The 14,711-nt window shown below is 37.6% G+C and overlaps 1 protein-coding gene across 2 annotated transcripts in view; it reads right to left on the minus strand.

The window, feature by feature from the left end:
- Positions 1 to 6,104: 6,104 nt before the first annotated feature.
- The window catches only part of ZPBP (zona pellucida binding protein), a gene marked incomplete at both ends in the record, with an annotated part of 130,875 nt that continues 122,268 nt past the window's right edge, over positions 6,105 to 14,711 (minus strand). For both annotated transcript variants that reach the window (XM_080926081.1, XM_080926080.1), the window contains one exon: positions 6,105 to 6,199. In XM_080926081.1, coding sequence (XP_080782207.1) covers positions 6,105 to 6,199 — 95 coding nt within the window. The remainder of the gene's footprint in view (positions 6,200 to 14,711) is intronic.

Raw genomic sequence — 14,711 nt, forward strand, 5'->3', positions numbered from 1 at the left:
ACATGGAAGGACCCATGGCTCCAGACAAGTATGTAGCAAAGGATGGCCGTGATTGGTATCAATCAGAGAAGAAGCCCTTGGTCCTGTGAAGTCTTGATACTTCATACAGTGTAGGGGAATGACAGGGTAGTGAGGTGGGAGTAAGTGTGTGGTAGGGTGAGCATCCACATAGAAGCATGAAGAGGGGAAATGGGAGAGAGGGCAACTGGAAAAGGTGATAACATTTGAAATGTAAATACTTACAGCATACAATGAAAAACCATGTGCACAGATCCAGAGCTAGTTAATGTGCAGAGAATAACTGGTCCTTACCCATGAATGGGACACCCACACCTCCCACTACTCTTGGGCCTCAGGAAAGATTATCACAGATAGCAAAGAAAGAATATAATAGCTCAAGTATATGGATGAGTGCTGTGAAACAATTTCTTCTGGACATGACATTGGCATTGCACTCAGGAATCACGTCAACTGTGGCTATCTACACAGGGCTGTACAAGATGTTATCTGTCTGCATATCCCTTATAAGGATAGCGATGGTCATTTTCATCATTGCTACATCTACTGGAAAGTTTCCTATGTTCCAATAATTAACACCCTACCAATGTTCATGCAAGAAATACTGACTGAACTCAGTGGCATGAAAATAGGAAAAATATATGATAGAAAGATAGGATAGATTATAAATATAAAGAGTAAGATAGGATAATGTAAGGCTGCATGTAATCAACATACATTAACGAATAAACTACTTTTGGCAAGGAAAGGGACATGACCAGATTTAAAGTTTTAGACAAGGTGGGTAGGAAGAAAACTTCTTTGATTATTAGAACATTCATACAATTAAAGAGAAACAGTCTTCACAAGAAAGATTTTTCAAAAGATGCCCTGAAGGCAAGAACTCCCTCTCTATCTAGACACACTAAATTACCACTCATGAAAACGCAAATCCATTTGAAAGGGAGAGTCTGCACTGAGTAGGACACTTCGTTCCCTTACTCTACAATAGCCACTTGGGGAAATGGCTCTCCAGAGTCAAACTTAAAGGGACACTGAGCCTGCTATAAATCCCCTGCAAGGAAGCTTGAGAGAACACCACATTAACAGAAAGAGTAAGGCCCAATTTTCAATGGAGACCCTGGCTTGCTGGAGATGCAGGCAAAGAGTAGAACTTATCCAGAAAGAGATTATATGTAATTTAGGCAGCAGAAGGAAGGCTGCATGAGACAGTGGTACCCAGCTGATTCCACCATAAGCCTAAGATGCCAAATATGGGGCTGCAGGGTTTGGTCTTTTCCATTAGTTTTGGTTTAGCATTTCCTTGATATTGTTCCATCCCTCCATTTTGAAATAGAAATATTTAATGTGTGTCACTGTATGTTGGCAGTAGGAAACTTGTTTTATGATATTATACAGTTCACAATTGAGGGATCTGGGGGAGCTGGGGACTTCTCTTTGCTGAACAGTTTCTGTTGTAAGCAGTTGTCTGAGTCCACTCATCTCAGGGACAACTTGTATGGAGACAGTTGTCTGAGTCCAGCCATCTCAAGAACTACTTCTCTGTTTTGCAAGCAGGGTGAAACAAGTTCATGTTACCAGACATAGAAAGAAACAAACACCTAGCATACTTTTCCAAATATTTTCTTACTCATCTGTCAACTGGTTAAGAATACACAATTTGTTGTTATCTAAACCAAGGTGTATAAGTTTTAAAAATACATAAACAATTGCCTGTTATGTCCTAGTTAACTCCATGCAGCTGACCTGCTCCTCTGTTGACTTATCACTCTGAGCTCCAGACACCAGGTGCCCAGTTGGCACTCTCTTGTTAACACATAATGTCAAAATACAATTGGGTAACACTAAATCCTCACTCCGGCACCCCTCCAAACTTTGTGTTCCCATCCTTTAAAAATGTTGCACAATCTCCCTTTGGGGATGTAGGGCAAATCCCGAAGTGGCCTCATTCCTAAACTGCATGGACTGGCAGAGGTATTTACTACTATCAGCAAGGGCATGCATATGGTAAGAGAAATGAACAGGAAACTGATAGGGTGTGATAATATACTTTAACAAAATAATTGTACAAAGACCAGCATGTCTGCTATACCATAAACAATCCCCAATGTCTCAAGCCTTCTTCAGCGATAAATGTTAAGTGTTATTATAATCCTTAAATTGCCTGATCACAATTTAAGCATGAAGAAGTATACCTAGCATATAAGTTACTCCGAATCAACTGGAAATACTAATTCCCAGCTTCCCTAACAGTGTTAGTTTGTTAATAACAGTATCCAAAATAATATACAAGTGTTACCAAGAGTGTTTTCTTCTCTTATTCTGATGGAAGGCAAACCAACTGCCTGGAAAGCCAACACACTGGAAACTGGAAGGACATAAGCTGTTCTGGGGTACAGAAGCAGAGAGGCCTCTTGAGTGGAGGGGGTCAGGACACACCATCTGAGATAGAGAAGTCAAGGCTCTGGGTAATGTGCAGGGGTGTGATGTCAGAGCTGATACTTGCCTTCATTACTCACCTGCTGTGTGAAATTCCAGGCATATTATTAAACTATTTTGACCTCTTTAGATCCTATGAAATCAGAATGGTGAAAAGAGATGGGAAACTATATGAGCACTCAGTAAAAACTCCCATCAGCCATGGCCACTGCATTATTTACTCCGAAATGAAAAATCTAGGGAACTGTTTCTAACTATAAAAACAAATAGAGTTAAAAATGGAATCAGTGAGAATACAGTGAAATGCTTGCTCTTTGTGGTATCAGTATAATTTAGGGGAGTCCATAAGATTTGAAATAAAAAGCCTACCAGTTTTGAGTATTTGACGCAGAGAAGATTAAACATCCTAAAAAAAGATCAAAAAGAAGGTAACTATAGTGATACATACATACAACTAAAAATTTAGAAGCAACAGACACACTCCACAACTAGAATGCTTAACCACTCACCACAGTTTTCCTAGAATAGGTGGAATACTATGGCTATGAAACCTACATGAATGCAATAAATCAAATAGCTTGGGAAAGCACATGATGTTAAGGGAAATGATCCATGGTGGCAAATATAGGACTTTACAAAAACTACCACTGCTGATAGCTGGTTCTTTGATAACCTCCTCTCCCATGGTTTGCTTTACAGCTCAGCTAGGATTGTTTTATCTCTAATAAAAAATCTACCTTGATTACATAAAATTAATTTCCCAGGGAATTACATAAAATTAATATTTGGGAAGTGCAGGGCAGGCCAGGGTTCACAATTGACAAGGGCAATATTTTGATATTTCAGCTCTGTCCTCCTCCTGTGGCTGGTTCACCTCATGGTATGCAGGAAAAGTTTTCCTCTAGCTTCTGGAAAAGTCATGCTCTGGGTAGGGAAGAAAGGGACAAGTGCTAGAAAGGTGAATAACAACATGTTTTCTCATGGCTACTCCTGCAGTTTTTCAAAGTAAGTTTATTGATTCTAACATTTGGGAAGTAATTCATATCACTGAAGAAATTTGGTTAAACAGAAGGCATCAAAAAAAAAAATCTCACGCATGATCCTGTTATATGAGACAAACATGAGATAAACATTTCAATGCATTTGTTTTAAGACTCAAAATACAAACAATAATAATGCAAACATACAGTTTAGTATATGGTTGTTCTGAATTAATTCATTCCATTTGAAAACGTGACAGTCGGTTTATGAGCTCGGGAACAGTCTGCCATGTGGAAGTGGAAAGTTTATTCTCCCTGTCTTATATGGCACTTGGCTAATCTTGTTTATCACTACATTCTCTGGGGCACCTGGTGCCATTTAACCTATTAAATGTACTTGGTGGGATCGCCAGGAAATAAGATTACTGAACCAAACTTAAAGAGTTTTATTTCCATACTGCCAAATTAACACATATTACATATTTAATGTAACTATGATTAATACAGAATGAAAATAATTATTTTCCTTTAAATTCTGGTAAAAACAGCTTTAGGTATTGGTAAATATCTAATCATATAGTTGAAAAGGTATTATATACAGGAAGAGATTATTTTGATGTAAGCTGAACTCCCTGAAACTGCTATGTGACAAAAATCCTTTAGAGACAGCTCAAGGCTTTTGGCACATGTTGATGTCATTTTAAACACCAATCAACACTGCCCATCTTATCTGGCATTACAACAGAAGTAACTTTTGTCTTATTCAGTGATTTACATTTATAGACCTTTAATTTTTATAAAAGCCTAACTATAGCATATGAAGAGGGTTAAGACTAGGAATATACTAGTATAGCTGGATGTTTCACACAAAGACAAAATTGACTAAAACAACTGTGATGTCACAGAATCAAATGGATCATTTCACTATAGGAAACAGGAGAAGGTAATCATTAGTGTCTGTTTTCTGGTTATCTTTCTAGAGAGAACTCTCTTGATCTCACCTCTTGCTTGTTCTGACCTCTAACATTTGTAAGGTTTTGTTGGACAGTCTGCCTGTATAAACTGGGAACTTAACTCTAGAGTGTACCTCTAAAGACCACTTATGGCTGCTGAAGACAATGCTCTCCAGACTTACCACCACCACTGCAGCTCTACCTCTGATTTCCTAGGATGACGACTGGAAGAACATATTGAATCAATCCCAATATATACTTAAGAAATTGGGATAGATTCAGGAAGTTTTAGAGGAGGAGACTTGGATCCTAGAAGTTACAGGATGTATGTTAGTCATTTAGAGAAAAATTGTATTTTACCCAAATAGTGTAATACTCATTGTGTTACCTACCAGAGAAAAGGAGGCATCTGAAAATCTCTATGAGCTATAAAGCAGCAACATCTTGATGCTGCTGATAAAAGCCCAGAGGAAAGAAGTAATTACCACTAGAGCTAACCAAGAACAAGCACAGGTCAATTGTCTTCTTCTGTGTGAAAGTTCTAAGGTTGCACTTGTCCACAGGAAAATAAAATTGAATATTTCCTAGCTAGCTTTGTCTCTACAAAGCAATAAGTATAGTTCTTTGTTAGCCAACCTGCCACTGAAAGATGCTATCACTTAAAGGATCTTAATGAGATCCAACTGTCTGGGGTTTCCAACCTAGAGCCTCTGATGTTTTAAGACAAGAAATGTCAAAAGCAAAACAGCCGGTGTCTCAGAGACACGATGAAGAAAATAAGAACCAGGTGATCACTAGGAACTTTGGAAAATGACTCCAAAGTAATTTATTTTCTTCTATTTAAATTATTACATTTATACAACTCATCATATTCCAATGTGGCATTCCAGAGTAAAGAAGATAACGTTAGAGATGGCAGCAGCAACTTCTGGCATGCAGCATGAATTTTTGGGGTACAACAACTGAAAGTTGTAATTCTTGTTAATTCTTTGTCCTAGAAGCACTATTGGGAGACAAAGTGCTTCAGCCTAATGAGAACATTCAATGCTAGCTCAATTCTCAAACATCAAGGAGGTAATATAAGAGATTTTTTTTGAGACAGGATCTCACATAGTCCAAACTGTCCTTGAACTTTGAACTTCTGATCTTCCTGTCTCTACCTTCAAAGTATTAAGATTACATGCCTATGCTACTATGTGTTGAATGATCATTTAAACCAAACACACTGAACTATATAGTAAAAGCTACAGTTCTGCTGTGACTAGGTCTTCCACTAACATGTGCAATAACGAGACCCAAGACATGTATTTTAAAACTGGCTTTGAGCTGTCAAAGGCCAAGTTCAAATAGCCAAAATCTGTAAGTTTAAATTAATGTTCTTATAAAATAGAATGGACTGAGTATAGGTGACACAGTAAAAATAAAATGGGTGTTGTTTAATTCCTGAAAAAAAAATCTCTTAACAGCGCCCAATACAGAACATTTAAAACAATTTTTAAGCTGCAGTAACAAAGGAGTCATCTGGTGTCAAATGCAGCCAACCATTAGCATTAACCCAGAAAGATGATGCATATAGTACTGGATTGAATAAGGACACCATATATTTGTAAATTCTGATTATTTAATTTTGTCATAATAGTGCGTTATTATACTTTAGCACTTCAAAAATATACTTTTATGTAGAATGAGCTACTGGGTCCCACAAGGCTCTGGCCTACACGCATGTCTTTGCTCCATACACCAGGCTGTTGTTGCATTGGAGGCAGTGAGTTCCATCTCGAGGGTTGAAGGATCCAGGGCTACAGACCACTGTGAACAAAACAGCATTAATGAGCAACATCCCCCATGAGGCCACATAAGTTAACAACATGTAAACTGTCACACATAATCTTAATTTTGTTGTTGTTCTTTTAAGACACTCATACAGTCAAGGTTGAACTTGAGCTCCTGATCTCCCCAGAGTATTGGGATTAAAGGTATATACCATCATGTCTGGAGAATTTTCTTTATTTCTAGCTGAAGTAAAATATCTATGACAGAATTTACCATTTCATCTTCTCTCTTTTGCTTTTGATATTTGTACAATAATCTCTATCAACTTTTTATTTTTCTGTGTCTATTATTTATCTGCGATCTAATTATATTGTTGCTTTTATTCTGCGGCTATTTATCCTTTTCTGCTTTCCATGGATCTTTTGTTATAAATGAGTGTAGTGATTTAATCTCATCTGATGTTAGTTTTCAGCTATGATTATTTCCTTAAGTACCACTAGCATTTAACTTTTCATATATGTTACCTATTGGTGTTTAAGGAATTTCTCTTCTGGTCTCTGTTTCTTTTGACTTTTAATCATACATAAAATAGAAAACTTTCAGTTTCATTTATACGTCAATAAGCTGCAGCTTTGTCTAAGGAGCAGCCCATTGCCACCTAAGGTAGCATGATTGGTGTGCTGCTTGTCTGTCAGGCACCATCCACTGTTAGAGTGATGATGGCTCCTCTTTTGGTTTTAAAAGGATGTTCTAGGAGGCTAGACCTTGTGTGACAGGATTAGAGTCCCTGAGACCGCAAAAGGTGAAATGGAGATGAAACACAAGAGACAATGGAGCCTCAGAGTTCAAGATTCCAAGAATATGAAGTGATTGCTGAGGAAAGCTGTAGACAGTAAGCAAAAACATTCCTAAAGAGACACCATGTGGGTTGCAGCCATTGGGAATTTAAAGGTGGAATTACCGAGCCCACTGAATAGACATGGAGTTGCAGAATTTAATTTTACTGTGTTGGACATCAGTCTTGCTTTCATCTGGTCTGTTTCATATGACTCCATCTCCTCCTCTGAAATGGGAACGTTCACTATGCCATTGTATTGGGGAGTATGCAATTAATCTTTTTGATTTTTGCAGAGACTCACAACTTAAGAGTTTGAATTTAGCATTAGAATCCTCCACACTTGTTGTTCTATTTTGTTTTTTGTTCTTGTTTTTTGTTTGTTTTTTTGCAGTGATAGAACTATTAAGACTGTGTACACTAGGTGCATTTCATATTAATTGCTGTCCATGAACCCAGCCTAATTAGGTGGCTTCCAACGTTATACATATTGCTTGTACTGTTTTAAAGTCCTGTCCCAATATTTCCTTTGTAACTTTTTTCCAGTCACATATCCTCATGCTGTTTCTTAGCTACGAGTTTTCCCCATTGTATATCCCATTTGTGACTGCTGTACTCACTAATACTCTATTACTAGCTTCATAAAACTATTTTGGCAATATTCCTTTCTTCACTGTTTTATGAAGAAGCAATGGTATTAATTTCCTTAAAGATCTATTAAATTTATCATTTAGGCCTGGAAATTTTTTTAGCAGAAATATTTTAAATAGCTGATTCAATCTCACTGCTTCCCATAGAACATTTCAATTGTTTCTCTATAGCAAAAGTATCTCCATATTGATTAAATAATAAAGATGACAAGAAGCCAACACTGGGCAAGGAGGAGGTGGGGGTTTTGGGTCTGAGAGAGGAAGTGGGAATGCAGGAGAGGAGGAGCACTTAGGAGAGCAAAAGAAGGCAAATGTAGACCAGGGACTGTTAGATCGGTTGGCAGAATCCACCAGAAGATTTCTAACACTGAAAAGTTAATGAGTTTAGAATGATAGATTCTGTTCCCTGTGATTGTGTTTTCTGTTGATTCTAAACTGAAATTGTCTGCTGTTCTCCATCTTGAGGCAACTCCACTCAACTGAGCTCCAGGGGAAAGGTAAAAACAGAGGAACCTGGGTGCACCCACAGCTAGCCCTGGAAATTTGGAAGTGCTGAGTGGTTTGGCAGCAGCTAGCTGCAGGGTTTGGATGATTGGGAAAAAAAGCAGTTCGGTGGTTCGGCAGGAAGCAAACCACAGAAATTCAGCGGACCACTACATGAAAATAGCCATGGGGGCAGGGAGACCACAGCAGCAAGGGTTGGTTTATAATTATTACATGCAACATTTTTCTCATCTGATCTCTGCATTTCATTGGTATCTGGTATAATGGGTCTCTACCCATATTTTATTGCTATTGGAGTGCTCTCTCTTTGTCAGTTTAGCTTTACATTTAATTTTCTTATTTTTTGAGAATAAATGATTTGTTTCATTGATTCTTTGCAGGTTTTGTTTCTATTTTATTTCTGCCCTGATCACCATGATTTCTTTCCATTTTCTTCCTTGTGGTTTGGTTAGTTCATTGTCCAAGAACAAGACAGCACAACCTTAGAGTCAGAGCTTTAAGGTTTATCATCAAGGTATTTATTTGAGATCTTATTGTTGTAGGTTTTAAACTTTTTTCTTAATAATTTATACAGACCCACAACAAATTTTGATTATATCTAAACAACCTCCTCTTGGATTTTCCCTTCAATTTATCTTTTTTTAAAAAATAGTCTTCTGAGTTCAATTATTGCTGTCCATATGTTCATGGTATGGGTTACACCACTGAAGAAAACTGAATCTATCCCAGCAATCATACGTTGCCCATAGCTTCTCAGCTAGGTATAAGGCTTTTTATTGTGCTATTTTCCATACTGGAAAGATCTTGTGGCATACTGTCTTAATCTTGTGCCAAGAGTAATGGCTGCTTTGAGTTCATGAATTCAGAGGCCTTGTTTTGTCTAAAATATATTGCATTGTCCCAATATTATCTGACCTCTAACTATTACAATCTTTTCATTTATTATTAGCCAATGTTCCTTGAGCCTTAGAAGAGAAAAATGCATGTCCCACTTATGGTATGAAGGGATAGTGCTTCTTTTTAAAAAGTAAAATAAATAAAGGCCAGTATCTCCTGTTGGTTGTTGGTTAGAGGGTTCCCAGAAATCTCAGACAATAAGGGTTTTTGCCTTTTCCTTGGTTAGGGACAAGAACTTGTTTGTAACTATCACCTTATTGATGATACCACACTGTCTTAGTTAGGGTTTTACTGCTGTGAACAGACACCATGTCCAAGGCAATCTTTATAAAGGACAGCATTTAATTGGGGCTAGCTTACAGGTTCAGAAGTTCAGTCCATTATCATTAAGGCAGGAGCATGACAGTATCAAGCAAGCATAGTGTGGGTGTAGCTAAGAGTTCTATATCTCCATCTGAAGGCCACTAGAAAACTAGCTCCCAGGCAGCTAGGATGAGGGTCTTAAAGCCCAAGCCAACAGTTACACATGATGTAACCATGATTTATAATGCTATTACACCCTGGGCTAAGAATATACAACTTACACATTCACTTTGGTCCCAGAAGATGGAGAAACCAAGTTGGTACTGACAAGGAAGCTACCTTTCTTTTGGTGAGCCTTCATACTGCAATAATGTGCTATGTAGGCTGATAGGAGAGAAAAACCATCAGCAGTCTTACCCAGCTTGAAACTCAATTATAATAATGACTGATGTGGCAAGATATATTCATTGATGCACATAAATGATATGGGGTAATTAATGGCTTTCTAATTAGATTTAAGATTCTCCACAGAAGTGAACTCATGATTGGTACTACGAAACCAGTTTGTTGCCTTTGGGTCTCCACCTGTACCCTGGAGTTAATCCTGTGACACAGCTCTCCACACTTAAATCTGGCCCAGAGAGAGTTGGTCTCCCAGGAGTGCTGACACACCTAAGATCACAGGCTCACTGGCTTACAGGTCCACAGGAAGGACAGGCTTCAGTCAGAGACAGCAAGACCAACTAATACCAGAGATAAACAGATGCCTAAATGCAAGCACAAGAACCTAAGCAACAGAAACCAAGGCTACTTGGCATCATCAGAATCCAGTTTACCCACCACAGCAAGTCCTGGATACCCCAACACACCAGAAAAGCAAGAATCAGATTTAAAATCACATCTCATGATGATGATAGAGGACTTTAAGGAGTAATAATTTCCATAAAGAAATATAGGAGAACACAGGTAAACAGGTAGAAGCCCTTAAAGAGGAAACACAAAAATTCCTTTAAAAAAATCACAGGAAAACACAAGCAAACAGATAAAGGAATTGGACAAAACTATCCAGGATCTAAAAATAGAACTAGAAACAATAAAGAAATTCCAAAGAAAGACAAACCTGGAGATAGAAAACCTAGGAAAGAGATCAGGAATCACAGATGAAAGCATTATGAATAGAATACAAGAGATAGGAGAGAAAATCTGAGGTGCAGAAGATGCCATAAAAACACATTGTGACACAGAACAAGAAAATGAAAAGTACAAAATGCTCCTAATACAAAACAGCCAGGAAATCCGGGACAAAACAAGACCAGACCTAAGGATAATAGGTATTAAAGAGAGCAAAGATTCCCAACTTAAAGGGCCAGTAAATATCTTCAACAACATTATAGAAGAAAGCTTCCCTAACCTAAAGAAAGAGATGCACATGAACATACCAACAGCCTACAGAACTCCAAAGAGACTGGACCAGAAAAGAAATTCCATCAAACTCGGAGCAATCAAAACACAAAATACACAAACCAAGAAAAAATATTAAAATCAGTAAGAGAAAAAGGACAAGAAACATAAAGTCAAACCTACCAAAATTACACCAGACTTCTCACCAGAGACTCTAAAAGCTAGAAGATCATGGGCAAATTTCATGTAGACCCTAAGAGAAAACAAATACTAGCCAAGGCTACTATACTGAGAAAAACTTTCAATCAGCATAGATGGAGAAACCAAGATTCTTTCTACAAATCTAGCTCCACAGAGGATACTAGAAGAAAACTCTAACACAAGAAAATGTGCCTAAGAAACAAGCTGGAATAGCCATTGTAATATCTAATAAAATAGTGTTCAACCAAAAGTAATCAAAAGAGATAAGGAAGACCATTTCATACTCATTAAAGAAATATCCACCATGTTTACATCTCCATTCTAAATATCTATGCCCCAAATTTAAGGGAACCCACATTCATAAAAGAAGCACTAAAGCTTAAATCACACATGGAAATCTACATATTAATAGTGGGAGACATCAATCCAACTCTCACCAAAGGATTGGTCACAAAAACAGAAATTAAACAGAGAAATAATGAAACAAATTAATGATATGAATCAAATGTGACTAACAGATAGCTACAGAGAATTAAACCAAAACACAAAAGAATATACTTTCTTCTCAGCACCTCATAGAATCTTCTCCAAAATTGACAATATACTCTGTCACAAAGCAAGCTTCAACAGATACAAGAAGACTGAATTTATTCTTTGTTTGTTACCAGATCACCATACATTAAAGTTGGAATCCAACAACAAAAGAAACAAGAGAAATTCTACAAACTCATAAAAACTGAACAACTCTCTACTCAATGACTACTGGGTCAAAGAAGAAATAAAAAAAGACATTAAAAATTTCCTAGAATTCAATAAAAATAAAGGAAAATATTCCCAAACTCACAGAACACAATCAAAGCAGTGCTAAGAGGAAAGTTTATAGCACTAAGTGCCTTTATAAGAAATTGAGGAGATCTCATACCACCAAATTAACAGCACACCTAACAGCTCTAAAACAAAGGGAAGAAAACACACCTAAAACAGGTAGAATACAAGAAATAATCAAACTCAGGGTTAAAATAATTAACTTAGAAACAAAGAAAATAATACAAAGAATCAACAAATCTAAGAGCAGATTCTTTAAAAAAATCAACAGGATAGACAAACTCTTAGTCAAACTAACTAAAAGGCAGAGATGGGGAGGGAGAATCCAAACTAACAAAACCAGAAATAAAAAGTGAGACATAACAAAAGAAAAAAACACTGAGGAAATTTAAAACATTACTAGGTCTTATTTAGAAAGTTAGTACTCTAGAAAACTAAAAATTCTAAATTAAATATATGATTATCTAGAGAGATACTACTCATCAAACAAAGTTAAATCAAGATCAGGTAAACTATTTAAATAGACCTATAACCTCTAAGAAAATAGAATCAGTCATTAAAAGTCTTCCAACAGAAAAATGTGCAGGGCCAGATAGATTTTGTGTAGATTTCTACCAGCCCAACAAATAAAAACTAATACCAATATTACTCAAAATAATATATAAAGCAGAAACAGAAAGAACATTGCCAAACGTATTTATGAGGCCACAGTCACTCTGATACCTTATCATACAAAGACTCAACACACCCGGAGACGACTTCAGGACACAGAGCAGAGCCTGGCCCACCTGCCAGCCGGAAAGGTGGCTCAGAGAGGCTGAGCATCTGTGACCAGGAACAGAACTTAGGAACGTCTGTTCCCACCCGGAGGCCACTTCAGTACGCAGAGTGGAGCCTGGCCCAGCTGCCACCCGGACCCTGGGCTGCCGGGGAGTAGAGAGATCTCTGCGGAGTGCACACGGAAAGTGTACCAGGGACACAGACCAGATACAAGGGAAAGGCAAGAACATATCACTGACAACAAAATGGCAAGAGGTAAGAGAAAGAGTATATCCCAAGGAAACCAAGACAATCTAGCAACACCAGAACCCAGCTCTCCCATAGTAGCAAACATCGGAATTCCAAACACTCCAGAGAAAGAAGACACAGACCTGAAATCATGCCTCAAGACTCTGATAGAGTTACTTAAACAAGAAAGGGAGGAAAAGCAAAAAGATTCAGAAGCTTTTAAAGAAGAAACAAGAAAAACTCTCAAAGAACTCAAAGAACGAGACGAAAACAGAACCAAAGAAATAAAGGAATGGAAGAGGGAAATTAAAACAGAAATTGACACAATAAAGAAAGTGCTAAAAGAGATAACCCTAGAGTCAGAACACCAAAAAAAGAAATCAGGAGTCACAGAAGCAAGCATTTCCCAACAGATTACAAGAGATCGAGGAGAGAATCTCAGGGGCAGAAGACAACATTGCAAACATAGACAAAACAGCCAGAGAAGATGCAAAAAACAAAAAGCTCCTAACCCAAAATGTCCAGGAAATACAAGACACAATGAGAAGACCGAACCTAAGGATAATAGGAATAGAAGAGGGAGAAGAGTATCAACAAAGAGGCACAGTAAATATCTTCAACAAAATCATAGAAGAAAACTTCCCTACCCTCAAGAATGAGATGACCACGAGCATAAAAGAAGCCTTCAGAACTCCAAATAGGTTGGACCAGAAAAGAAATACCTCCCGACACATAATAGTAAAAACATCAAGTGCCCAAAGTAAAGAAAGAATACTAAAAGCAGTAAGAGAAAAAGGTCAGGTAACATATAAAGGCAGACCAATCAGACTCACACCCGATTTCTCAACAGAGACTATGAAAGCTAGAAGAGCCTGGACAGACGTCATGCACTCCTTAAGAGAGCACAAGTGCCAGCCCAAGCTGCTATACCCAGCAAAACTATCAATCACCATCGATGGAGAGACAAAGATATTTCAAGACAAATCAAAATTCACACAATATCTGACCACAAACCCAGCACTACAACGAATTATAGGTGGAAAACCCAATACAAGGAGGGAAAATACAGCCTAGTAAAAACAAGAAAACTCCTAAACAAGAAAACTAAAAGAAGAAAAAAACACAGACACAACTCAACCCAAAAAAGCAAAAATGGCAGGAAACAAAAACAATTATTCCTTGATATCTATTAACATAAATGGTCTCAACTCCCCAATAAAGAGACATAGACTATCAGATTGGATACATAAACAAAATCCAGCCTTTTGCTGCATACAGGAAACTCATCTCAGAGACAGAGACAGACACTATCTCAGAGTAAAAGGGTGGGAAAAAAACTTCCAAGAAAACAGCTCCAAGAAGCAAGCTGGAGTGGCTATTCTAATGTCGAATAAAGTAAATTTCCAACCAAAAGTTATCAAAAAAGATAAAGAAGGACACTTTTTACTCATTACCGGGGAAATCTGTCAGGAGGAACTCTCAATCCTTAACATATATGCTCCAAATAAAAAATCACCCACATTCATAAAAGAAACTCTACTAAAGCTCAAAAAATACATTTCACCCCACACAATAATAGTGGGAGACTTTAACACCCCACTCTCACCAATGGACAGATCAGGGAAACAGAAACTGAACAAGGACACTGCAAAATTAGCAGAGACTTTGAACCAACTAGAATTAATAGATATATACAGAACATACTATCCTAAAGTAAAAGAATACACCTTCTTCTCACCACCCCATGGCACCTTCTCGAAAATTGACCACATAATTGGACACAGAACGAGCCTTCATCGATATAAGAAGATTGAAATACTCCCATGCATCCTCTCAGATCACCATGGTCTACAGCTGGTCTTTAACAACAACAAAGACAACAAAATGCCCACATACACATGGAAACTAAACAACGATCTGTTAA

The sequence above is a fragment of the Micromys minutus genome (genome assembly GCF_963924665.1).
Source record: "Micromys minutus genome assembly, chromosome: 1".
Classification (NCBI taxonomy): Eukaryota; Metazoa; Chordata; class Mammalia; order Rodentia; family Muridae; genus Micromys; species Micromys minutus.